The 25,612-nt window shown below is 36.6% G+C and overlaps 1 protein-coding gene across 8 annotated transcripts in view; it reads right to left on the bottom strand.

Annotated features, from left to right (window-relative positions):
• The window catches only part of NCOA3 (nuclear receptor coactivator 3), an 88,199-nt gene that overhangs the window by 10,888 nt on the left and 51,699 nt on the right, over positions 1-25,612 (bottom strand). For 5 of the 8 annotated variants that reach the window (XR_012663060.1, XM_075109207.1, XM_075109209.1 and 2 more), the window contains exons 3-16: positions 22,720-22,792; positions 15,848-15,955; positions 13,975-14,147; positions 12,186-12,286; positions 11,004-11,178; positions 10,271-10,459; positions 9,918-10,019; positions 8,700-8,840; positions 7,345-7,492; positions 6,043-6,431; positions 4,909-5,789; positions 3,215-3,350; positions 1,873-2,064; positions 1,100-1,339 (exon numbers count right to left, since the gene is read on the bottom strand). Coding sequence is in view for 7 of the 8 variants with exons in the window: in XM_075109207.1 (XP_074965308.1) it covers positions 1,100-1,339; positions 1,873-2,064; positions 3,215-3,350; positions 4,909-5,789; positions 6,043-6,431; positions 7,345-7,492; positions 8,700-8,840; positions 9,918-10,019; positions 10,271-10,459; positions 11,004-11,178; positions 12,186-12,286; positions 13,975-14,147; positions 15,848-15,945 (2,965 nt within the window). In the remaining variant the exon portion in view is untranslated. Of the gene's footprint in view, positions 1-1,099; positions 1,340-1,872; positions 2,065-3,214; positions 3,351-4,908; positions 5,790-6,042; positions 6,432-7,344; positions 7,493-8,699; positions 8,841-9,917; positions 10,020-10,270; positions 10,460-11,003; positions 11,179-12,185; positions 12,287-13,974; positions 14,148-15,527; positions 15,726-15,847; positions 15,956-22,719; positions 22,793-25,612 lie in introns of those variants that run through there. The other 3 variants (XM_075109208.1, XM_075109210.1, XM_075109213.1) reach the window with 2 other exon arrangements.

Below are 25,612 nucleotides of genomic sequence, written 5' to 3'. Positions count from 1 at the left end.
CAGCAAACTGCAAAAACCAACAGCAATTTTTAACATGTATTTTACAATCAGCATGGTTAAGACTGGACAAACTAATATTGAGAGCAGATGAATCAATGCTGTGACCAGCAACTGTTATTATCTCAAACCCTTCGTGCCCCACGGTGGGCACCAAAATGGACTGTTGTGGTTCAGCCTCAGCTGGCAACTGAACACCACGCAGCCGCTCGCTCACCCCCCCACCCCTGTGGGATGGGGAAGAGAATTGGAAGAGCAAAAGAACTTGTGGTTTGAGATAAGCACAATTTAATAATTACAATAAAATAATTATGATGATGATAATAATAATGACAATAATAATAACAATAATGACAATAATGTTAATATAATAAAATGGGAAAGGAAGGGAAAGGAAAAAAAAAGGGAAAAAAACACAGAAACACGAACGATACAACCGCTCACCACCTGCCGACCAATGCTGTCGGTCCCCGAGCCGCGATTGCTCCCAGCCTCCCCCGGCCAGCCCCTCCCAGTTAACATACTGGGCATGACATTACATGATATGGAATATCCCTTTGGTCAGTTTGAATCTGCTCTCTTAGCTGTGCCCCCTCCCCTCCCGGCTTCTTGTGCACCCGGCAGAGCATGGGAAGCTAGAAATGTCCTTGACCGGTACAAGCTCTGCCCAGCAACAGCCAAAACATCTGTGTGTTATCTCAACATTTTTTTCCATGCTAAGTTCAAAGCACAGCACTATGCCAGCTAGAGTGAAGAAAATTAACTCTATCCCAGCTAAAACCATGACAAGGTGGCATTTAGTTCCTGGAATTTAGCAGAGAAGCACTGCACTAAAGAAATACACAGAAATTATCCCCCAAAAATCTGGAGACTCGGCATGAACTATCTGTGTATGAAACACAGATACCACCAGAAGAAAACAAAAAGAATACCAAAAAGTCATCAAATGCCCCAGTCAGTGGACAGTAGCAGTCTTTACCTCAAAAAGCCGTTGGATGAAAAGCTAGTTTTCTACCAAAACCAGAAAGATTCTCATGATGAACACTTACTAAGAAGCTAGTGAGATTGTGCTAAGCAGGACAATAAAAAGTAAAGAACTTACTCATGTGAATCATCTGCTGTTGTAGCATTGGTCTGGTACCAGGTATGCTATTAGAGCGAACGGGCAGCCCAGGCATAGAGCCACCCACCGTGGGTCTGGGAAGGGACGCACTGAACTCGGGTCCTGGTCTCAACATCGAAGCAGAACTTGTAGGTTCCAATCTGTTCACCTTTGAGTTTGGCAAACCCCAGTCTCCTGACTGAGGCTGGTTCATCGCTGCATTTCTGTTGGGAGCACTTGCTATAATGAAGAGCAGAAAATACAATAATTTTTCATCTAGAATACATTACATGTTTTGGTTTTAGAATTCTTTTTATGGGGTTTTGTTTTACCAACAAGGACACCTGCCAGTGACAGAGCAATTCACTGAACTCCTACAAAAGCATCTAAAGCTTACCATGCCAATTTCTAAATCAAACAACTATATTAATCTAAATATATTTTAAAATACTAATGACTGACTGCCATCGTGACCTGTTCTTGCTTCTATATATGAAAAATATCTTAAATTCAAAACTCAAAATACTAAAAAATAATTTTAACTACTAAACAAAAGTAAAGTACTGCTAATAATACACAGATGGTAAACAGTTACGTTCTTATAATTTTAGCTAGGGACAATAGTTTAGAAGGATTTATATGCTGATGGTAAAATTAATGTTCTTTAACATTAAGGTTTCTTCTAACCAAAATTCATATTATAATCTTGCAACATTTTTTACATAAAAGCTTTTTCCTTTACAATGAGATTTATTTGTACACAATCAACAAACCCAGATTTGCTCCAAAATTTTCCTGGTTTTCAATCCTTCTTGGACTTCCACCCATCAGGTTTTGCTTTTGTAACATGGAGAACGCGTTGACATTCCTCACTGGAGCGCTTGAGCCCACAGGGCTGTCTAAAGATATGGCTCTGTTGAAAGGTGGGCGGGTAGTCTGCACAGGCTGTGGACTCCTCATGCCTGCTAAAGAATTAGAAGATGCATGCAACTGTACACTTTCAATAGAAAGTACCATTAATGACTTAAGCAAGTCTCATCTATCTATGGGCACGTATATTTGACCTTTAAAAAGCCAGGAATAGTTATTTTGCTTATGTTCTCACGACACAAATCACATTTTAATTCCATAGGACCTTTTACAGGAAAAGCCAAATGCAGTTCCCTTTGGCCCTAGACATGAAACGGTTAGTTTTAAGTTAGTTTTATTTAATTTAATTCTGTAATGAACCATGTTTTTAACATTTTGAAATAGATTAGTATTACAGACACCTCTATATATATATATGAGAGGACTGCCCAGCCTTTGGGTAACTCTGACATGGAGACAGAAACAAGTCAGACAGTTCTATTTGCACCAGGGTGAATCCAGACGCAGTGTGCTTCTGAGCACAGTGTATACATGGACTAATTAACCCAGAAATCACTGTGCTCCACAGCCAATACTGTCAGTGGCCTCATGTGTTCTTGTACCTGTTTTTACATTTTTCATTATCCGTGTTTCACCTGCTGAGGTTACCTCAGCCATCTATCGCCCTATATAATCAAGGGATGACCAATGTTACAAAAGGAAGTGACAGCTGCAATGATGCTGGTCTATTAGCAAGGTTCTCTCTCCCTCCTGTTCAGCTTCCTACTAAGGAAGAGCATTCCTTTCAATGTCGAGGAGGAGTACTGATCAGAATTTGCAGGCCACAAGACATTTTCACAAAGAGTAAGTGGGAAATCAAAAGCTTGCCACCAATCCCATACTGCTTCCCTAGTCATCTGTAAGGAACAACAATTCTCAATTCTAATTTACAACTCAAAAAACATGTTTCCTGATGTCTTGTCCCTGAGAAACCTACATTAGACAAACCCTGAGGAAACCATAAAATAAGGAACTGAAGTTAACATTATTCATTGTGTACATAGTAGAGGAGTGCTGTCAAGACAGCCAATAGCGTACATAATAGCCTATGAAAGCATAATTAGCCATTTCGCATTACATTTGCCCTTGAAGATGCAGGAGATCAAGAAAGTATTTTCTAATGATTTGAGGATGCATTATGTTTACATCAGGTAAGAAGAAAACCCTAATTTTAAAACCAAAGTGATATTAGATGAAACTCCTTACCCAATAGGGCATTTCCTTGAAATAATGCTTGTTTTGTTCCAAGGTTGTTTCCATTTGCAGACATAGCATTATTGTAAAACTCTGAACTAGTCAGATCACCTAGAATTACATCCAAATTATCCAGGTCTCCGCTCATCTGAAAAAGATGCAGTGAAATACCAAGCTTATTTACTATCATATGGCTGTCCCTCAGCTTTTATTTCGCTCCTCACTAATCTTAAAACCTACAGCTGGGGGTGAAACGTTTTAGTTCACTGGCAGTACCTTGAGCTACCTCTAAATTTCCAAAGAACTTCAGGTGTCATTTAGTTACATTGTTTTTAGAGTATTTTGTTTGACTAATTTTGAGAACTAGGAGACACTGGAGGTACACATAAATGCAACTAAAAACACCTTTGAATACAAACATTTCAGTCATTACAAAGATAAAAACACTAAATGAGAGCAAACAATGTCAAGAATGTGTACCATTCTGTGATAAATAACGTATTTGTCATACACAAAAAGCCTAGTTTGATCACTGGGAAACGCAGCGACATATGAAAAGTACCCACAGAATGTTCTGGTCAACTGGAGCCCTAACCTTCTTTAAAAATTTGTCCTTAAATCAGATGCAGTTTTAACAGAAAAAGAATTGCATATTGTGGATTCATATCTTCACAAAACAAGCTTCTCTGAATATGTTAATTAGATCTCAGGAGCGAGTACTGGAACTACGCTTTGGGTACTATTACACAGTAGTTAGTGCCTGTTCCTTAAGCGGTACTCAAAAGAAGTGGCATTTCATTTATAGCCAGCCAATAACTAATATAAAAATTGTGCAGTGATTTTTTATTTACATAGTTATTACTGACTTGGGAAATCCTAGTTCTAAGATATCAATGTGATTTTAGTAAACTCTGCCATATTGACCATATTATTTACTTTGAAGCAGTTCCAAATGTACCTTAGGAACTAAATACAAAAGAAATATTGTCTATACTTTATAGGAACAGCTGTCCCTAACAAGTGGACTGCTGTTTTCAGAAGAGTTGTTCCATGGTGACGTAGTTTGCTACATCGTGACATTTCTTGGAATTTCGACTGCATAAACATTGAAACAAATAAATATATATACACATATATATATATTTTTACTTGAATGCAGAATATATATTTATTTGGAACTTTTCCCCTCATTTAAGGAAAAAAAGAGTGCTAGAACCAATGAATGAACCACAACCAATCTACAGCTACTTTAAGTATCACACATTTTTGCGTATTGTTTATATTTTCAAACTGAAATCGTGTTTCACCTTTTGCTATTATACTGCCAACTAGTTACAGAGGCAGGCACAGCTCCATTTCCTAGTAAGCCATAAACATGTGCTATGTGAGAAAGCAGATGTTAAAGATCTGATTTTAAGGAATAATCTGTAAATATATGACACCTTAATTGTACCATAACTTCAGGATAGCATTAGTCTAGGACTTCAGTACACCACGTTTGGTTACGTACACATCCTGTAGTTCTCGTTGTGCTTTTTCAGGTACCTGAAACTTTATAAAACCTGAGCGTAGTTTCACACCATTTGCACAGAACTTTCTTAGAAATGTTTACACACGCATACTAAAAAGCATGCTCTTATTTAGCCATTCACTGTTATAAGAAAATATTGGTTTGTTCACTACCATCATTTTACATTATACTGTACCTCCTCTGCTGGTTCTGTTTTTATTTTCATCTCTTTTTCTTGACTAGAAGTAGGAATTGTAGAACTACTGCATTGCCCCATTTTATTATCCACACTTTCTACTTTAGGCTTCAACTCTTTGGAAAGTGGGTCCTTAACATCATCTTTATCTAACAGATATCTTAGTAAAGCATTGTTTTCCTTCTTCTTTGGGCTCAGTTGTTCCTGTTTGACAGTGCCTTCTCCGCAGGGGGCTGTATTACTAGCATCATGATAGGTGTCTTTACCAGTAGCTTCAGCAGTGATCTTGGCTACTTCTGCAGGAGAATTACCATTCTGCAACAATTTATGTAAAATCCTATGCTTCTCTTGCAGGAGCGACCCATGCATGTTTGAGGAGGAAGATACCCCTCCAGAAGTTGACGAGGAAACTCCTGAAGGACTGGTAACATTGGTAGAAGGTTCTTTACAATTTGAGTCTAAAGGTGAGCTTGATGCTGTAGAATGTCCTCTTTCATCTGAGGAGCACGTGAGTAGCTGAAGCAGTTTTTTATGACCTTTGCTTTCAGATGGTCCTCTCTGACTTTCACATGTCTCCAGATTTCCCTCTTTACTATCTTTTTCACCAAGGAGATCTCTGCTGTTTGACTGGCAGATGGAACTTTCCACTTGGTTTTGCTCACAATACAAACCAGAAGGGCTTTTGGAGTCCTGGGTACTCGTTTTACTTTGCTGAGCTATGCTCACGTTTGGGGAATTATCCAATTTTGGACCCGGTGAAGAAAGTGTTGATAAAAGGGAAGTTCCAACACCCTCGCTAATGGCTTGAAGAGCACTAAGAGAACTGCTAGAGAAAGTGCTGTTGCCGGTGTTGCTGGCAGATCCCATCGGAGAGTGCATACCTGTATCGCATGACAGAGATCAAACCTGTTAGGCTACAGTGCTGTCTGTATCTACTTTTCCTTTGGATTATGTACGACTGCCACATAATTATTTTTAAACAATTTTTTTACCATGAAATTAGGTATGCTACCATTTAAGTAACACATACAAGGTCATATAGAACTGGTAAAAAGAATGAAAGATGGAATTCAGATAAAGGTGAGAAAAGATAGCTTAAAAAAATAAAAAGAGCTTATAGCAAAAGTAAAATACCTGTAACTGGAGAAAACTGGTGAGAACTCATTTTTGGGCTCCCTCGATTCCTAGGAGATATCATTAGATTCTGTTGGTTGGAAGTTAAACCAGGACTACCATGTGGTGGGCTACTTATATTTAGCCCATAACTGTTGTTCTGATAAGCAGAGGGCTGCATTCCGGATGCAGAGTTCACTGGCCCCATGTTACCAGGGCCTCCATATCGAGTGCTGCCAAGCTGACCCACTGCGTTGGGATCTCCCACACCATAGTTCCTGTTCTGCATTGGCATGGCTTGACCAGGTGACATGTTCATAAGACCACCAACAGAGTTCGTGTTTCCAGCCACAGGTGTTCTGATGTTTTGCCCAACTGAAGTAGGATTTGGCCGAAATCCATTTTGTTCTCTGCAAGTTGAACAACATCCCCAGAAATCCCAAGAAAACAAATTAAAACCTTATTTGGAATCAAGTGCTACAAAGACAGAATAACATAATTAAATAATTTTCCAAGTATTTTTCAAAAAGAACAGTGAGAATTCAAGTTTCCACAAAAGCAGAACTACTACCACCATACCATGCGTTTATTCATTACAGAAGTGCTTGGTCCTTTAGGTGGTTTGAATTTCAACTATATACAGTATTACCCCTTCAAAAGGCTTTCACCAACAGTCACAAGTCAGGTTTATCAGTTTAAACACCTTCCTCCTTTTACTCCCTCTCCAAGTCAATGCATGACACCATTCTACTCTGCACACTAATAGTGCCCTGAACAATCTCAGCTACTCATTTTTCAGCATCTGGAGGCATTTTAATGTCAGAAGCAGATTCCCTCCAGAGTGGCATTTCAATTATTCTTGCAATCAACAAGAACAGGTCACAGGAAGTGCTCTTTAAGGTACATTTAACTTTGAGTCATCAATGATTCATCTGAGGGGGTTTTGTTGTCTTTTTAATTGGTCTGCAATTAAAAGGAGTAAGATAAAGCATGTAACTGAGCATTTCTATCTTCAGTGTTTCATCATTATTAATTGTTAACCCAAAAGAATAATGCATACATAATACAGGCTCCACACAGATACTGGGGAAAACCTCTCTTTTGACTGTGACTGTCACGCAGTTAAGTTAGGAGTGTCAGTGATAGGCTGACACATTTATTTGTATGCTATGCAACTCTGCTTCCCAAGTTATTCCTCCTCTGTTTGAGTTTTAATCAGATAAAATGCTTTGGTATACTATTTTTTTTTCAAGTATCTTCAAGGTCAGATACATTTTTAAAAGCTATGACACTTGAACGACAAACAGATACCACTGATTTCACCTTTGAAGAAAGTGGGTAGAGACAAATCCATGGCGGTCATTAGTTACAGGATTTCGAAATAGTTTACTCTTTGTTTGCGCTGTCACTATAGTACCATCCGCTAAAGAAAACCGATACAGTGGTGTTTCAGCATGACCTTGTGTATAAGCTGTAAAGGAAATACACAAATATAGTTCATATTTAAAAAGCCAAGAACTAATAATATGCACTCTATAGATTTGTAAAACAATACCCTTAATTTGCCGGATACGTAAAAAAAAAATTTCACACCCAAGACATATTCAGGAAAAGGAAGTATTCCACATTTTCTCCTAAATTAGTAGAGGGAAGATAAAAGCAACCAAGTTTATTTTGATGCTGCAGTATTTTGTGCTCACCATGCACAGCTGGCAAAGTTCTACATTTGTTGACAGACTTCCAGGGCTAGGTTAGGAGGTTTCCATGGCTCCTCCCTGGGGAGGAGGACTAGTCAACACTTAAATAGTAATCGCACTAAAACATACAGGTAATTAATATGGAATAGAAATGAAACTTAGAAGCCTTCAGATGAAGTTTTTAAGTTTACAGGTTTTGTTCCAATCAAAAAATTGTGGAAACCATTGCTTTTCATCCGAGCTCCAAATTTCTTGTTAATTTAGGATTTAGTTACTCGGTCAAGTTGAAGACCTTCCAATGGAATGGAACCTCCATTTTCTGCCAGTATGTTTCCCTTTGTTTAAAATCCCTCTACCTGAATTACACCGTGAATCCTTCAAAAAATACTAGAGTTTAGAAAACTTAGAAAATGTCATCTTTCCTACTATAGACAGTGGCTGTACTTCACTTTGTCTATCAAGGTTATCAAATTAACATTACAAAATACATAACACTGCAACACTGAAAATATTTTGAACGCTTGCGTCTTGAGTAAGAAAAAGGCATCAACACAACTGTTTCCACTTTTAGTGAGCTATCCTTTAATAAAAGAAAAGATGAATTAAAATAAAAGGAAAGACAAACTGTTAAACAAAGATAATAATTAAGGATTACATGTTATTTCAGAAATATAGCTGTCACTGTCATTGCTGTAGCTGTCTGTGGAAAAACAGATTACTTCAGGCTCCCAGACCATGCATCTGACACTTTCCATGGAAATTGTAGAGGCACACATTAGAAAAGCCACATAACTTCCATCAGAATTCCTATTTCTCAAGGGGTCATCCTGCTTTAGCTTGTAAATATGAGTCACAGAAATTAACACTAACAAAAAAATATGAAAAACATGAACATGGGCAGAATTTAGCGGTTTTGTTTTTCAGAAAAAAATGCAGCCCCTAGGAAAAGCAGTATGACCGACACTGCAAACATATTTCTACCTTCATGATAGTGGCGTTTGTTTGACCATGACTGTCCATCATTATGGCATAAGAACCTCTGAATACACCGACGAATTATGTCTTCAAAGCCAGGTCTCATGGAAGACCGCAATGAGTTTGTATCAATGTTGACAAGCTTGCCTGTAATGGGAAAGAAAATACAAGTTAAACTCTTTATCACAGAATCACAGAATGGTGGGGGCTGGAAGGGGCCTCTGGAGATCACCCCGTCCCACCCCTGCTTGAGCAGGCACCCCCAGAGCAGGGGCACAGGACCACGTCCAGGCGGGGTGTGAATGTCTCCAGGGAAGGGACCCCACAGCCTCCCTGGGCAGCCTGTGCCACTGCTCTGGCACCCGCACAGGGAAGAAGGTTTTTCTCATATTTAAATTGAACTTCCTGTGTTCCACTGTGTTTATGACTATGCCAATCCCTTTGTATAAATCTGGTACATTTCAGAAGGCTCCAGTATCACCATTTCAATTAATTGTTCATCAGCCTAACACCAAATTTGAGTATGCATAATTTACATTTATGAATTATCTGCCATGTGAGAGAATATGATGCTGCTTGTTAAAACATCACTATTCAAAGGGATTTAAAGAACTGAATAAGAGGAAGTTAAGCACCCAGAGGTTAATGCCAGAGCTTCAGAAAACAGTAACTTTAGTCTCGCATTACAGGCAACCAAAGGATGCATACACAGTAGAATTTTCAAAAATACTGACCAACTACATCCACAAATGAATATCATAAACATTAACTGGCATCGAAAAAGCCCCATCTAGATTATATAAGTATTCCAATTTAAACAGCATAAAACACTTTAAACATTAGCTCATGCACTGCAGAAAAATACAAGCATTCTAAAGAACTTTCATTAGCTTCAGTTATGATTTAAAATATTTCTTACGTGTAAAAGAAAGCACAATGACAACCATTTGAAATGCTGCCACGTTAAAATAAAAACCAAGTAATGCTTTATACCAAGCTGCCAACCAACAGCATACTAGCATAGAGGCAGACAATGCATCCCACAGTTATTATACCCCACTGCCAACAGAGGTATATTGCAAAAACCAGTTGGGAATTCTCAGGATGAATTCTGCTAGTCTCTACAAACACACATACATAATTTATTTAAAATAAGCACACGGACACAACAAAAAAAAAAAAAAAAAAAAAGAGACGACACCTTCATTTTGGTACATTTCTCACCTGAAAGATCATGTCTTGTAATAAAGCTCTCTGGATTTGTTGGAAATACCCTTTCTGCAGTTGTGATACGACGTGCCACACAAATCATACAGGACTGCAAATCTGTATATAAAAAAAGAATGTTTCTTCTTTACTTTTTCTCCTGTTTTACTCTATTAAAGCATCTAATAAAATAGCTGAAGAGTCCTTCATTATTAAAATGGAAGCATAAACAACAAGTAAGTTTTTGCATTCTGTTCCTACTTACTCAAAAATGGATTGCAGAAGTTCCAGGTCTCATCACACATACCAAATACCAGAAAGCTCTACTCAGAGATTTCTTTTGTGCACAGTAATTCCACAAAATTTCCTACCTTCCCCCTCTTCCATCATAGCTCTTGGCTGTGATAAAGCAAAGCACTGCATTGTTTCATATCTTTGACGAGTATCCTGGTGGCTGCCTACATCTTCCAAAAGATCATGAGAAGTTTTCACCATCATCCGGCAATTGAATGTATGACTCTTCTGTCTGGGCGATTCATTGGTCCAGGCAACTCCATTAACTTAAAAGAACACAGTAAAAATTTATAAAAATTTTCAGATAAAATCAATTCATAACTGATTTTTCTTATATTTTCTTGCTCCTAGATTAGAGGGATTAAAGAATATTTAAGATGCTTTTTCAATATACCACCGGCTTTATATCTTGGGAATAGTAGTATTCAGAACCAAGTAAAAAAACCCTTTCCTTTACATGACACTTTCAGTCGCTTGAAGGAGAGCTGAGAAGTCATTCATAGATTTAAAAAACAAGCAGTCCCCTCAACTCATCTTGTGGCTTGAGGTAACAGGTTCCTTTAGGATCCCGGTTTTAAATTACAGGTAAACAAACTGCAAAGGCTGAAGTAGTGTGAATTTCCAGCACATTTATTTCTGGTAGTGTGCTTTAGTAAGAACTCAGTAATATTTTCAACATACTTCTATACAGTCAGATATTGTCTGTATAAGTAGTGGATAACCTTTGAAAACAAATTACAAGTCGTGCTTTTCCTTCTCTAATTGTTTTCAAATAGCCTAGTAACAGTCTAGTAAGTCAGCTTTTATTACCTGAAGATTTAGGTAAGTTTTTAAGAAAGTCCTTCCGGTCCTCTTCATGCAAGATTCCATAGACACTTGTATTAACCAAATCTTCTTGTTTATACTGCAGATACTGTGTGACGTTTTCTGACACAAATACTATGTTCCCATCTCGATTCACAACAAACAGGAAACCGTCCAGTGCCTAAACATTAACGTGACAACACATCATGTAAGACACACTGACTAATTCTGAACACAATTCAGTTTAGAGTCTATGTGGGTGATAAATGTCAAGTTACAATACATGCATTTCTTTTCAAGGGTAGAGCTGAAGTTTTAAATTTTTCTCTGAGGAAACTGTCTGGTAAGGAATGATTTCAATATTAAGAATTAATCTGTTCATTTGTTATTCCACAGAGCTCTTTCACAGTGATAACCAGCCTTCTTGTTTCTTTGCTTTATTTGAACACAAGATAATGAATTTGTAACATTATTTCAATAACTGGCAAATTGAAACAAGAAGAAATTCAGTAGCAACAAGGAGTAAGATATGAACGTGAAGACATTTCCGCCAGCAAGTGATGAGATAAGAGGAGAGGGTCTATTCATACCTTAAAATACTGTATTATCTTAACTGAAAGAAAAATTCAACACCACGTAGGTACTGAACAGTTACGTTTCAAAAGTGCTGTTTAATGGACTTGTAAATATGGGGTTGGTTTTCTAGGCGTAAATAAAAGGTATCTGCTATTTACCTTTTTTTGCAATTATTCGTAAGTTATTTCACTTGATGGCAACATTTGTTTAAAACACTTCACAGTTTAGAAACACAAACCCCAATAGCCATCACAAACCTCTAGTCTTTGCAAAACCTCACCCATTTATTTTAATGCCTATCCCCTAAAAAAGCAAAATATTCCTCGTACTACTGAGCACTGCTTTAGTGGTAATTTGCTAATGAGTGCTGGAGAAAGTAAAGCACAAGAATATCAGAAAAAGCCAAATGCTGTTGTTCTTTTTCTTTCTACAGAGAATTTCAGCAAAATTAAGAAAATATGACAGATTTTATTCCTGTCCCTTTCAAACATAGTTCTGTATAGTTCCTACATACCATGTATTACTACAGGATTGCAGGTTTTACTGTAATATTTTCACCTGCCTTAAGTATTTGTCTCCATAGGGATTTACTAGGGCCTAATTTGTACTTGCCTGTAATAAAAGAGGTCCCAATGAATCCTTATCAATAACTCCTTGACCCGTAGAAGATACATCAGCTTTCTGAACATCGTCATCATTAGAAACCGCTTTTCCTGAAACCCAAAAGACACATTTCAGCAAAGCAACATTTCATAGGAAGACCACAGTTTAACATTACAAGCCAGATTCTAGGAAGCATGTGAACAAAGGCCAGAAAAAAAAGCACAAATAAGAGAGGAAGTCTCATATATCGTTAGTTGCTTAAGATCAGAAAAAATGTCACAGCTACATCATGCCAAACCTTCTGCTTACATAAACTGACCCGACAGTTAAAGTTGGATCAACTTGTTTTGTGAACAATATTTCTTCTGCTGCTTTTGGGATCATCTGTCTGATGAATCCCTGCTGAACCTTTCAATCTTTCAACACTCTCGTTATACATATCTCTTCCTTCTGGTTTTATTTTCATCACCTCATCATTGCTGGTCACAGTCTTCAGATGCCATGACCATTATTCTACAAAAAGGCTTTGGCTCATGCTAATATACGTGTGCATATATGTGTGTGTGTGTGTAGAGTAAAATTTTATTTTAAGAATCAAAATATCCTAAATAAATCAATTGCAGGGGAAGGTGGAATGGGAATCCACACCAGGCAGCAGAATTACAGAAAGCAAATAGTAAACTTTGCTCTGTGGTACTAAGCAGACTGCAAGAGGAGCACAACATACTCAAGTCCATAATCCAACAGAATTATTACGTCAGAATACACTAGATTATACTAGAAAAACATTAAAAACAGTAGTTAGGATTATTTTTTTTAGAATTGTTGTAACATGTTTTCAAAAGATGTGGCAATTTACCAAGATAGGTAAAATATACACTGTAGCTCACTTGATTTTTTTTAATGCTTTACTGTCCAAAGGCAATAGATACACTCAGCAGGCTATAGTCATTGGGGGATGGGTGGGGGGAAGGAGGGAGGGGTTTAAAAAAATTTCATATATATATACCCCTCACTATACATTTCAAAAAATAGGCTTTGCATATACTTGTCCGTTAAAAAAAAAATGTTACTGTACCACGCAGGTTTACACTGGCTGGCAAAAATTACAAAAAATTGATGCACTGCTGTTTTCTCCTTTGTTGACTTAACTATATCCCGAGTACAGTCAACTGCACTATTTAATTATCTGATCTCAAGCTAAATGCATTTTAAATATATTGGAGTCCAATGCTTAAACATTTAGGAAGCATGTATTAAACAGCACAAGAAAAGAAAGCAAAGTCCATAGAAACATAATATAAAAAACAGCAATAAAAATTTATCTATCTGATTGGAAGTGTGCCCCCATAAGAAACTAGTATTTTTTAAGAAATTCATTTCAAAGCATTAAAGTCCCTTTAAGCATGAAGTCCCTTGAAGTGAAAGACGACAGTATTCCTCATACCAGTGGGTATTTGGTATATTGTACCAGCTGACGGTACGATATCATGTTTTTAGTTTCTTTGTGGACTATCTCAAGCTTTCCCAGTATTTTCAGGAAATTGATAATAAAGGCCATACAAAGTTCTAAAGCCCTGATTCCCAATAAAAAGTAGTGATGGTAAATACTTGCTAACTTTTAAACATAAAATTATTTAAGGCATATTAAAGGTTTTGTTCAAGTCAAGGTCTGAAGACTTTTCTCAGTTACATGCTACTGTGAAAAACATCACCCAATTTCCCAGGTAACTACTGCTTTGGAAAAGGAATCACAAGAAAATGAAATTATTTATTTTGGCTTCACAGGGGAGTGTACCTTGCTCTTTTATCTGTCGAATCTGTCTCACGGTTTCTTTTAAAATAGCACATTTGTCTGGTTTGACATTGAAATTGTCAATGTCACTCAGATTAGCAGATATCAGTTCAGCCAGTTCTTCAATGTATTTGCTTTCCTGCTCACGCCGACGCTTCTCACCACTGCAGGTCAGACTAGAAACCAAAAACATCATTTCACACACTTACATACCATCATACACAAAAGCTGTGCTCACTCTGTGAACTTTAATGTACTGCATGTAACACATACCTTTTAAACCTAGGTAGAGGTTATTCTTCCAGAAAACATAAATCTGAAGGGGCATGCGTGGGGTGTGTGTTTTGTTACATTGCTGTTTGGCTTTGGGTTTTGTGGGTTTTTTTTTTTTAAGAATTTGAAGTACAAATTTATCTTAAGAGGATATGAGAGTGTTACTTATCAAAAAAATCCTCCTGTGATAACTCTGTGGTTAAATTTAATGAAAATAGCAATTGCCTGTTATAAAACTGTAATATTATATAGAAAAAAATATTTTAACCTTAAAAGTTACTTCAGATTTGTTTATAGTTTATTAGACAAATGAAATAGAATTTTAACATTCTATGAAATCCCTTTGGTTTGCTTGTAATGAGATGAATACAGAAGGTGATAGCTCAGAGAAATTTCTAGGAATCAGGACAAAAACGCCATCCCAACATCCAAGAAAATCAGAATCCCAGACAACCTAATATTGCTGGAGAAAGTCCCTCTCTGAAATTCCTTTTCCTACACAGATTAACGTGCTGAGTAAAGACACTGTCTACAGCCTAAATAAAGAGAGAGAACAGCATCATACTCAGAGTATGCCAAGAGTAGGAAAAGGAGGACTCAGGAGAAAGGAAAGGGGCAAGAATGGGCACTCTGAGGGAATCAAAGAATGAATATTCTTTGAGAAGCAACCAAGTGGAATAGTTAGGAAAGCATGCATGGACCAATACTGGAGAAAACAAACACATGACAAAGCAGGGGCTTGAAAGATGAAGAAAGCTAACGAAGGGTGACAAACTGAAAAACCGAATTCCTGAATGGACAGATAGACACTGGAGGAGAGAGAAATTGGAATGGACACTCAAAAAGAGATAGTGGAATACAGTGGAAGAATCTGAGGATCTCATACACAATCTGTTGCATGATGGAGGTAACTGGCATGGGACAGTGGGCATGTATATAAAAGGGAGAAATATAAGCACACATGATGCCCGACATTTTGGTGAAACTGAAGACAAATTTAATACAGGTTAATACCCTGTGGGAGCAAGAATATGAAAGGATAACACAGAACCCTTTACACGTGGCAAAAAGCAATGAGGTTGGGACAGAAAATCAGTTCCCCCAGATAATGATCACTGACAAGAGCTGAGTGAGGGGCAGGAAGACAGCATGGAATGCCACAATTCAAGACAAGCTTGGGAAGAACCACTCTGGAGAATGAGAAGTCTAAAAAAGTGCTCAACCTATTGCAGTACTCCGTGCTGGCTGTAACCACCTGAAATGAGGCCTGCCAAATCAATTACCAGATATAAGTTGCTGCCTTTGAAATTTCTGTGAAGCAAGAAGTTTTTCCTCTTTTGCCTTGCAATCAAAGCTTCAGTGATTCCTTATATGTTCAGTCTATTAAGATTTCTGCAAGAGTCTCATAACAGAGCATGGTTCATCAGCTTTGGTCTATCTACACATAACAGTAGTTTTATATCTTCACAACAGAAGCTGGCCTAAAGAATTTTTCAACAGAACAAAATTACTAGTTAGAACTTACTCTAAATAGCAATGAGAACTTGAAAATTACTTTTTAAAAACTCATAATACAAAAGAGAGAGAAGTCTAATAAACCTACCTTGCACCTGGTGTATCACAGGGCAATGGCTTGCGCTTCCTTGACTCATTGGTCAAACTATCCAAGGAGTTTTCTCCTAGTCCACTCATCTTGACCATGCATCAGCAACTAAAAACAATAAAGTAAGAATTGTCAATGAACCTCTCAAAATAAAAATTTAAAATGCAGAGAGCTTATCTGGATAAGTTATTTATTTTTATTCGATTTAAAAGTCAGTATTTTTACTGGAAATCCATATACCTTTTTAGTATTAAAAAATAATACCTGGTTATCATTTTTTAAATATATTTTCTATCTTGCCAAAACATAGGTTTATAAAGCTTTATATCAATATAAGCAAAAATTAATGTAAAAATGATTCATTTGATTCCACCAGAGATGTTTAAAGTTTTGCACCATAGTACTGGGACCACTGTATAGCTCCGACTTGTCTGAAAAGAAAAAGATTTTCAGTGTTTTAATGTATGTTTAGATAACTTGGAAAGACATTAGTAAATTAATATGTTATGCCAAAATGTAGTTAAATACTAAGGATAAAGTTAGATACGATTAAAGAAAAAGGCAAGTGATACTTTATGGCAATGAAGGATGGGTGACCAGAACACTGAAAATACAGAAATGCTGAATAAAATTTCCTTTTCTGTATGCTCCTTTTTTCTCTACATGTAATGTAACCACTGCAGCCACAAATAGTTGCCATCCTTAGGAGTAAATCAGTGGGCTTAAATAAGAGTTTCACGCTTGGTTCAGTATAAAGCCAACAGATTACTATTACCATCTCTAACCAACAGGTTACTATAGTCTTAACTTCATTTCTCTTGCTAAACCTTCTAAAATGAACAGAGTTTTCTAACACTCTGAGGACACGGCAAGCAAAGACTTCAGAACTCTACTGTTTCTGCAGCAAAGACTGGGCCATAATCTGATGAAGTAATAGGTTGCTTTTGTTAAAGTCTAGTTATGTTAAACAAGCCTGGCAGACTATATATCCATGACACTCATCTCCCCTCACTCCCCAAGAGCAAAAAGGAACACAGTCACAGAGGAGGGAAGATGCCTATCCCAGATCCTACTATGATACAATCAACAACATGCTGAGGGACGCAAAAAAAAAAAAGTTTTAATGGCTCTATGCTATTGAGGTAGCCAGAGTATTTTAGAATATAATTAGAAATATAAAATAATCTAATAATTTCCATTTGGTTTTTTGTACCACAATGACAACAAGGCTGATCTGGGCAGTTAGAATCTTAGCATTATTTTATCCTTTTTACAGAAATTTCCAAATTAAATGTAAATTTAATTTACTGCTATCTCGTTCAGACTGCAGTTCTTTACCCCATACAGCAACAACAGTAACTGGTCTTAAACACTTAGGTAAGACAGTTATACTTGTTTGTTGGAGACTAACTTTTCCACAGCGTGTCACATAGCCACTAATAAATCTCTCAGGGGAAAAAGAAGTTCTTTAAGGGTCTCCACAAGAAAACCCCACCATTACCACAGTTATTAAAATAAAATGATTTAGGATGACAAAATCCCTCAGAGTCTGTGACCACATATTACAAGAACAGGGAACTGACAGACACGCTTTCATCTAATGAAGTTTATGTTAAGGTATCAGAGGCTGGCAGCCAACTGACTTGAAGCAGCTCTGCAGAACAGGATCGGGGCACCCTGGCGAACAAGAAGTTAGTTAAACACACGTCAGCCGTATAACCCTTGCAGAAAAGAAAACCAACCCCTTAGAAAGGCAGCTCATCAACTCAGTGCTTCCAGGACAAAACACCTAAAGCAAAAAAGAGAAGTGTGTGTATTACTTCTGATGTACCAACCCTGACTGGGTTTTTATGCTTACTGGCGTTCTGTGGCAAAAAAAAAAAAAAAAAAATACTGCTATAGTTCTTTCTAAAGTCTAAACTGAAAGGGTGAAGACACGCAAGAACATATTTGCACGAAGCAGCATGGGGGTTGCTTGCAATAGCTGATACTGTTATTGTAGGACATTAGCTATGGGTGGAGAATCCTTCCAGCAGTACAAACCTGTGAAAGCTAGACAGGACAGAGGACTGCTGGCTGCACTGAGGAGCAGACGCTGGATTACCCTGGCATGCGTACAAAGCTCAGAAGTAAAATGGCATCTCTTTAAAGCACCAGTTATCTTTGCAGCTAGGCAAACGTTACAATGCTTAACAAAAAGTTGTATTCATAGCCAATCCTCACCCAGTCCACAGGCATAAGGAGAGGAAGGATAATATACTTTGTATATCACAAGAAAATAAAACATGGCAGTGAAACATAATCTTGCATTTCAAATAAAAAAATTACAAAACATGCCTAACTCTGTAACTATGATCATAGACCGTACTGATAACAAGTTGGTTTTACATCTAAATATTGATAAAAAACCAGGATGAATAAGACAAAACCCAATATAGAGAGAGGTGGAAGAGCAAGCCTGAAGACTTTTATTCAATCATGTATTCCTCCAGGGCGAACATCTCTCAAATACATTCATAGTGGCCTGCCTTATGTGAAGTTCAAGAAAAATATACTGTTAAGCCAGTAGGTGCCAGTATAGCACCAAACAACTGCAGGGATAATAATTTCTTCAATTAAGCAGCTGAATGAGAAACTACTTATCTGAACAAGTAAGCAGTTTCAAAAACAAATTATATAAACAGGCTATGATCACGCAAAAAGCAGTTGATTATCTGAAGGTGACACTCAACAGAACATATGATTCATAAGGTCTTCTGCCTACAGACCTCAGCTAAGGCTGGATCCTGAGAGTCATTCTGTAGGTGGCACACCCCCCCCCCCCCCAGGACTGGTGCTTCCCTCCCAGTAACTGCATTCTCAGGCAGAGCATAGAGCTGCAGGGTTAAGAGCTACTGCGGAAAGAGAAGGGAAGAGCTTAAAATATAAGACTTAAGGATAGCTCAGGAAGGGCGTGGGCACAGCAAATATGTCAGAAGATAAGAGTAAATTCTATTGAAGAGGAGGAAAGATTTAAAATACATTAAATGGTTGAAAATCTGAGCTAGGACAGACATTTCACCAGAACGTAATTTTGCAGGTAAAATGACTTAGAATGGAAAAGTCACTTCTGGTCTAACATCTACCTGTACTAACAGGTAACTCACAATATGATTAAACAGAAAACCAAAATTATTACATTTTTGTCTCAGAAACATGACACATTATCAGAGAATACAACCTTTCTTCCATTTAAGAAAACCTTTCAGTGCCTAAATATAGAAGCTTGGAGAAGGAAGGAAAAATTAGGTAATTTGTGTAGGCTGTTTCCCTACTATTACACCCAAGTAGCTTGTAGTAGTACCTTCAGGCCTGAAGCTGCAGAGTTCCTGCACATGTATTTCCTTTCCCCAAGAGTATCATTACAAGCTGAGAGGCATGTAATGCCTAGAACAACTCTCTAACTGCTTAGCTAAGGAAATGACAGAAGCTGCTTCCCAATACAAATGGATTTACGGCACAAATTGTTAACAGTCAAACTAATTTCCCTACAGGAAATATCAGCAAAAGAAGCCATCATTCAGTGAGTTAATAATGAAAAAAGTCACCAGTTAAAATGTACCAGGTGTTATATTTATTCATTGAATATGAACCTATAATTTCTAATGGACTAAAAAGTTTTTCCAAAAAGAAATCTATTTTGGGGGGTTGGGGGGGGCTTCCTGAAGTTAACCATAATTTCAAAAACCAGCTCTGAAACACAGCTTTCCAAAGTTAAAACTTCGATGCATTTTTATGCTAAAAGCAAAAAAAAAAAAAAAAAAACCACAAAAAAAACCCCCAAACACACCACAGCCATCTTTGTAAACTTACTTTCTGAGCTAACAGGCAATAGCATTATTTCTGGCTCATGAACCTATAATGCTGGCTAGAAAGACTCCTCTGCCAGTTATACTGCACAATATTATCTACCTAAGCATTTTTGAAAGGAACGAATTACACAGTTATATTCTTTATATTATTTGTGTAATTAAAATAAATCTACAAACTAGCTTGATTTGACTCAATGAATAGCTTAGTTACTACATAAAAGCAGGCAAATATAAGAAATTATGTTAGATTTTAGGTAAGTATAAATTACCCAAAACACAGGAACTATAATCTTCCATCATAGAATATTATTCTTACTCAGAATAATGGAAATACAGATATGACAGCAACCATTTTTATGAAAAATCTGACAATCATTCTATTTTTCTTCAAAGTTGCATGTACAAACTCAAAAAGTAGATGGCAAACCTACTGTATAGAAAGATAACTAACATTGGGACTGTATTATGAACTTGAGCTACCAACACACGCTATTATGCACTTTTTAAGGAAATTTCTATGCAAATATTTGCTCAAAATGCAAGAAGCTACAGCAGATCGATTACATATGAGGATAAAGAAATACTGACTACAAATTCTACCCAGTGACTAACCACCACATTTTTCTAAAATTTATCTGGTTCTAGTTAATATAAATGATAGAGACAATTTCTTGGGACTGCCAAATTATAAAGCCAGGTACTTCATGAACAATAATTCCTAGGTACATAATAATATTTAAATGTTTGCTAGACTGATGTTATCAGCACCAGCAATTAATTTTAATTTCTAAATTAAATTGCCCACGTTACTCCACTGTATTACAGTACTTTGTCATTTTCATTGAACATTTTATAAAATAAAAGCATTTTATGCTCCACTCCATTTAGCTATTGAAAACAATGACACAAAGCCACACTTTGTTCCATTCAATATGATTTTCCAAAAGTTATTTGGAAAAAGCAAAGCCCTAGCGCTTGCCAAATAGTTTAGAAAGGTATATATTTCTCTGTAACAGAGAATGTTAAAGTTGAATGGAAACAAGTACATCCAGAGCCCTCCAAAGTTTACACTTAAAGCAAATTGAGAAAAAACAAGATGACATAAGAGATGGTTTAAAGTCTTCAAGGCAAGACATTGTTTAGTTCCATCAGCTGTAGCAGTAATGAACCATTATATACTGATGTTCCTAACCCCACCAGTGGAGTGGAACCAAAGGCAGCAATATTCGGAGAAAAAGTTCCAAACTTTCACGATTATCTGCAAATATTAAGTACCAGTTTCTGCATTGCCATTTGATTTATCTTTTCAAATATAATCCTAAATTTGCCAAAATTTTTCTCACTTATCAAAAAGGGGAAAAAATAAAAAATAAGACGGACCTTTCTGCTCATCAATAAGTGCATTGAAAAAGCATTTGTCCTTATTATTAAGGTGCACATGTCTACATCCTTTGCAGTGCAGTATATACTTTTCACATGTCAGGTCTGTTCATTTCTCAGTGAAAACCGTAGGTAAGACTGTTAAAAAGGTACTGGTTTTTGCACAAGACAGGTAAAACAAGTTCTAGTAAACACTAACCCATCCATCGCAACAATGTATGTACAGCCTTCCAAACAAAAACCTAAAATTTTTTAAAAATCATCAGCATTTAGGACTTGCATTTTTCAACCTGCCAGGGTTTCAGTATTTTGTCAGGCTTCAAAAAAAAAAATGTTTTTTTCCCCTAAAATTCTGTCCCAGGCTATCAATAAAAGTATGTGTGTGTTGACAATATAGTATTGTTTGAAATTGGGAAAGTTCCTAAAGCCATTTCCTAGAGAGCATTCAAGTCAAAAGGACATCGAGAAGTACGAAGCACAGTAAGCAGAAAGTTTTCGGCTTGATACGAGAGTTTCTTCCCTGGTCTTACTCACTGCACCCTCACACAAATTGGAAAGCTACTAACCCAACATTCATTAGATCACTTTCTGCTAGTCTGTCTTTCAAGGCACTGGTTTCCTTCTCCAATTCAAGCATTATTCCCTCATGTCCATGTTCTCAGCAGTTGTACATGAAAAACCTATTCAAACAGGACACGGTGACCAGGAAGGTTTTGTCCTAACAGGGGCCCAAAAATATAAACAATTAGATGCTTCAGTTTTAGTTTTTGTGTTTGTTTAGCTGAAAAATTCGACCACACACACACCCACAAAAAAACCCAAAACTCACAAAGCATAACTATACAATACTAATTTAAAACATATCCAAACTACTTTCAAAAAATCATATTATTTGCATTAAAATATTTTTAACACTTCTTTGGTCCCATGAAACCATCAGCTTTTCCCTGTACTAAATATATGTACTCATGGTGTCTTGTATGCTTGGAAGCAATTCTGAGTTGATTTCTTGTTTGAAAAATTCACTACTGGGAAGATTAACTCTATCCCAGCCAAAACCAGCACAAATATTAAATATAATCCTCCTTCCTAAAAACCAAGACATAATTCACACAGTTTTTTCAGATACAAGTTGTAATAAACTGGTTTATATTAAGAAAAGGCCCAAATATTTAAATTTTATTTGATACAAATAAAACTAGAGGGCATTCCATTCAGCAACTCCATATTCTTAGTGAAAATTTGTTATTTCAAACTTATATTTCTCTCAAATACACATACATAAAAAGTTTGATAGCTTTCCAGTGAAACTTCTGATTCAAAATATTCTTGAAACTATGCAAAGATTCTTTTGTTATAAGACTGACAACACTTAAAAACTGATGTTCCCATTTACATATATAGGAATCCACAAAGAGACAAATGTAGAAAACTCACTTTCTGGCAGCAGCAAAGTGAGGAGTCTTTGTTTTCCTTTTTTTTTCCCCCCCAAAACTTCTTTCTTCCCTCCCCATCTTTTCTTGTTCTTAAGAACATGCGTCTTATATATTTACATGTACAATTTGTAAATTGTAGCTTTAAAAATGGTCAGGGAATAACTATTCAGGCACACACTGTTCAAATATGAAATCAGTCACTTACTTGTCCTTAGCAAACATTCAAGCACAGCAGATTTTTCAGACCTTCAGAATCAGAAGTCATTTTAAGTCACATCCTGAAAAACAAAAAAGGCTGTACTTTAAAAAACACGTGCTTGCTTTTCAATTTTTTCATCTAGTATTAATAATCTTGTCAAAAAGTAAAGAATCAATATAGAGATATTTTAATGTTAAATGAGTCTAAAACTCAACTGTAGCTGTCATCTCTGCTATATGCTAAACAGCTCAAAAGTCTGAATCTTGACAGCACAAATGCCACCCAGTAAGCTAGATTTCCCTTCACTTAAGAACTGAACATATTTAGTGTAAATGTACTTTTTTTTTTTTACTTTGGAATAAATAATGAAAGTGTTGTAGAGGTTTGATTTCAGTAATCTTTAAATCTTAATATAAAAAGCCACAGCCCCAAATTAATTATTTTGTAAAGTTATGACTGGCAAGTAAAAACTAAGTGTGTAGCGACTCTATGTCAGCCTGTACACACTGCTTGGTACGTAATTATTACATGACAATAGCAAACTGTTTTCAGAGCTATGAACACTCAAGTTTCTGTTACTCTGTTTTTCTATGAAATTCTAGGCATGATTAATCCATATTACCATGCATTTTATTATACAAGGTATGATTAGGTGTGCTAATTAGTGAGACTCTGGGCCTCTGCAGAGAATTATAGTAACTTAGGAAAAGTTTTAAACAACAGCTGTGTGATTGAATTTATTTACTGAAAACTGCTTAAAGCACTATGTAAAGCAGAGGCCGTTCAAGCTAATTAGAAAAATAAATTGCTCTTGGGAAATATTTATAAGACATTCACATGTAAGCACACACCATAGTCCTATCCAAAATCAAGAGTTTCAAAATTGGTACTTCTACCCAGACTACTTAACAGGTAATCACTAGCAGGCAGGTAAAGTATTATTCAAGTAGCTCATTTCTTAAGAAATTAAACTGAAGCTTTTCATGTCAATTGGTTGCATATGCATTCATCTGCTGTTTTAAGCATCCCTTTGACAATACTGATTGTAGCTTTATTTATATGAACTGGAATTACCAATTAGGTTGATTGACAATGTGGTCACGTAAGAGTAAGCATCAAGAGTAAACTGTCTCCTAATGAAAGATTTCTATAACACCATTTTATGCTAAATCAACCTCTGCTAATCATGGAAACCAGAACAAAAGCACAAAAAAAAAAAAGAGAAGAAGAAAAATCCAAGAAAACTTAAGACGCAGTATCAGAAACATTTGGACATCGTGGAAAATTAAATCCTTCAGCTGTTAATTTCTGTAAAAATGCTAAACCTGACCTATACTGCACTCAGTGATAGCTCGCTGTCTGGCTTCCCTGGAATGGTCTTACACCCAGCAAGGGCTATTTTCTGATGTCTCCACTGGACAGAATTTATGAAACAAAAAGACAGCATAAATTATGTTCACCATTTAGTTTGAGGTGCATGTTTTTTTCCTCAAATTTCTACAACAGCTTGATAAACTGGTGAATACAGCTGTGCAAGAACAGAAGCAGTTCAACAGAATCACAAACAAGACTCTCACTGAGAAGCTGAACTACGCAGGAGAAACAAACAGCACAAAATAACTTAAAGGTGGGAGATTCAATACCCAGAAGTATAAAAAAGATTCTGTATGACTGGAAATGCAAGGGGAAGGAGAAACACCCTGAAAATTTGTTAAGTGGAAGACCACAAAAAAATTTAACACTATTTAAATTAGTTTTAGAATATTCCCTTTATATTCCTCTTAAGCAAATATTCATTCCATGGATGTCAATATCTGAGCTGCTTAAACAGAAGATGGAATGCAACTTATCAAAGAAGTACTGCAGTAAAGTAACTAAAAAATAGCTTTCTGAATAATCTGAAGGCTCTTGAAGGGTTAGAAAAGCATCTGGAGTAGCATTTGCACTAATTTGGTCTGGCCGAACACTGTGGAGGACCATCCTATGAGAACTGTCAACTGGCAGGGCAATCTAGACAGATACTCTAAATTCTGTTCTACAGACCAGGATGAGCTTAAAACAACCTGAAGAAGGGATGAAAACCCTACCCAGTAAACCAAACAAAAAGTTAACATCAAATATGCTTTTGTAAAATTTTGCCATATATCAAAAGTAAACTAGACTTCAAGTTCCTACCACTATAAATAAAACAGGATATTAAAATTCTATAGCAAGTCATTATATTGTTAGCAACTACGACATTTAAATTAAAAAATAAGATACATCCCACTTTTTCAATAATACTTGGTGTTTTCCTGCTAATGAAAGCCTGAACTCTTACATATTGAAAGTGGACCATTCAACTCTGTTGTCCCTCCTCTAAAACCACATGCTCCCTCGCCTGAATACAGAGATAATAGCCAACTTCGTTAACTTTTTAAATACAAAAAATATTTTATTTCAGCCTTGTTTTCTGTTCTGCTCCACACAAATTAGTTGAGGGTATTAGAGTGCCTGTATCAAAGCACAGTCATGCACTAAAGCTACTGCCAGTCTCAGAGCCAGTATTATTCTAAACCGCTTGGCATTCGGGGCTGTGCAGTCAGCTTCTCCACCAGCTCTCACCACACCGCTACCACTTTCAACATGTGAGCATACTATTTCCTGTCTAAAAACTGCTCAACCAAAAAACAAGAGTGCTCACGCAAAAGCACCATTTGGCACGTTTTCATCTCTATGAGCTCAACATAGTGACCTTCAACTGATTTCCACACTTTCAGGATGAGCTACAGAGATACTTGCAGTTTATACCATATAGAAACTAGGCATCCAACACAGCCTGGCTACCAAATTTAAATGCACATATGGTCCATCTTTTGATCCAATTTTTAAAATACATAAAAGAAAGAAGATTACATTA

Source organism: Phalacrocorax aristotelis, chromosome 13, assembly GCF_949628215.1.
Source record: "Phalacrocorax aristotelis chromosome 13, bGulAri2.1, whole genome shotgun sequence".
In the NCBI taxonomy this organism is placed as follows: domain Eukaryota; kingdom Metazoa; phylum Chordata; class Aves; order Suliformes; family Phalacrocoracidae; genus Phalacrocorax; species Phalacrocorax aristotelis.
Note: the sequence above shows the minus strand (reverse complement) of the source record. Positions and strands in the feature narration are given on the sequence as shown.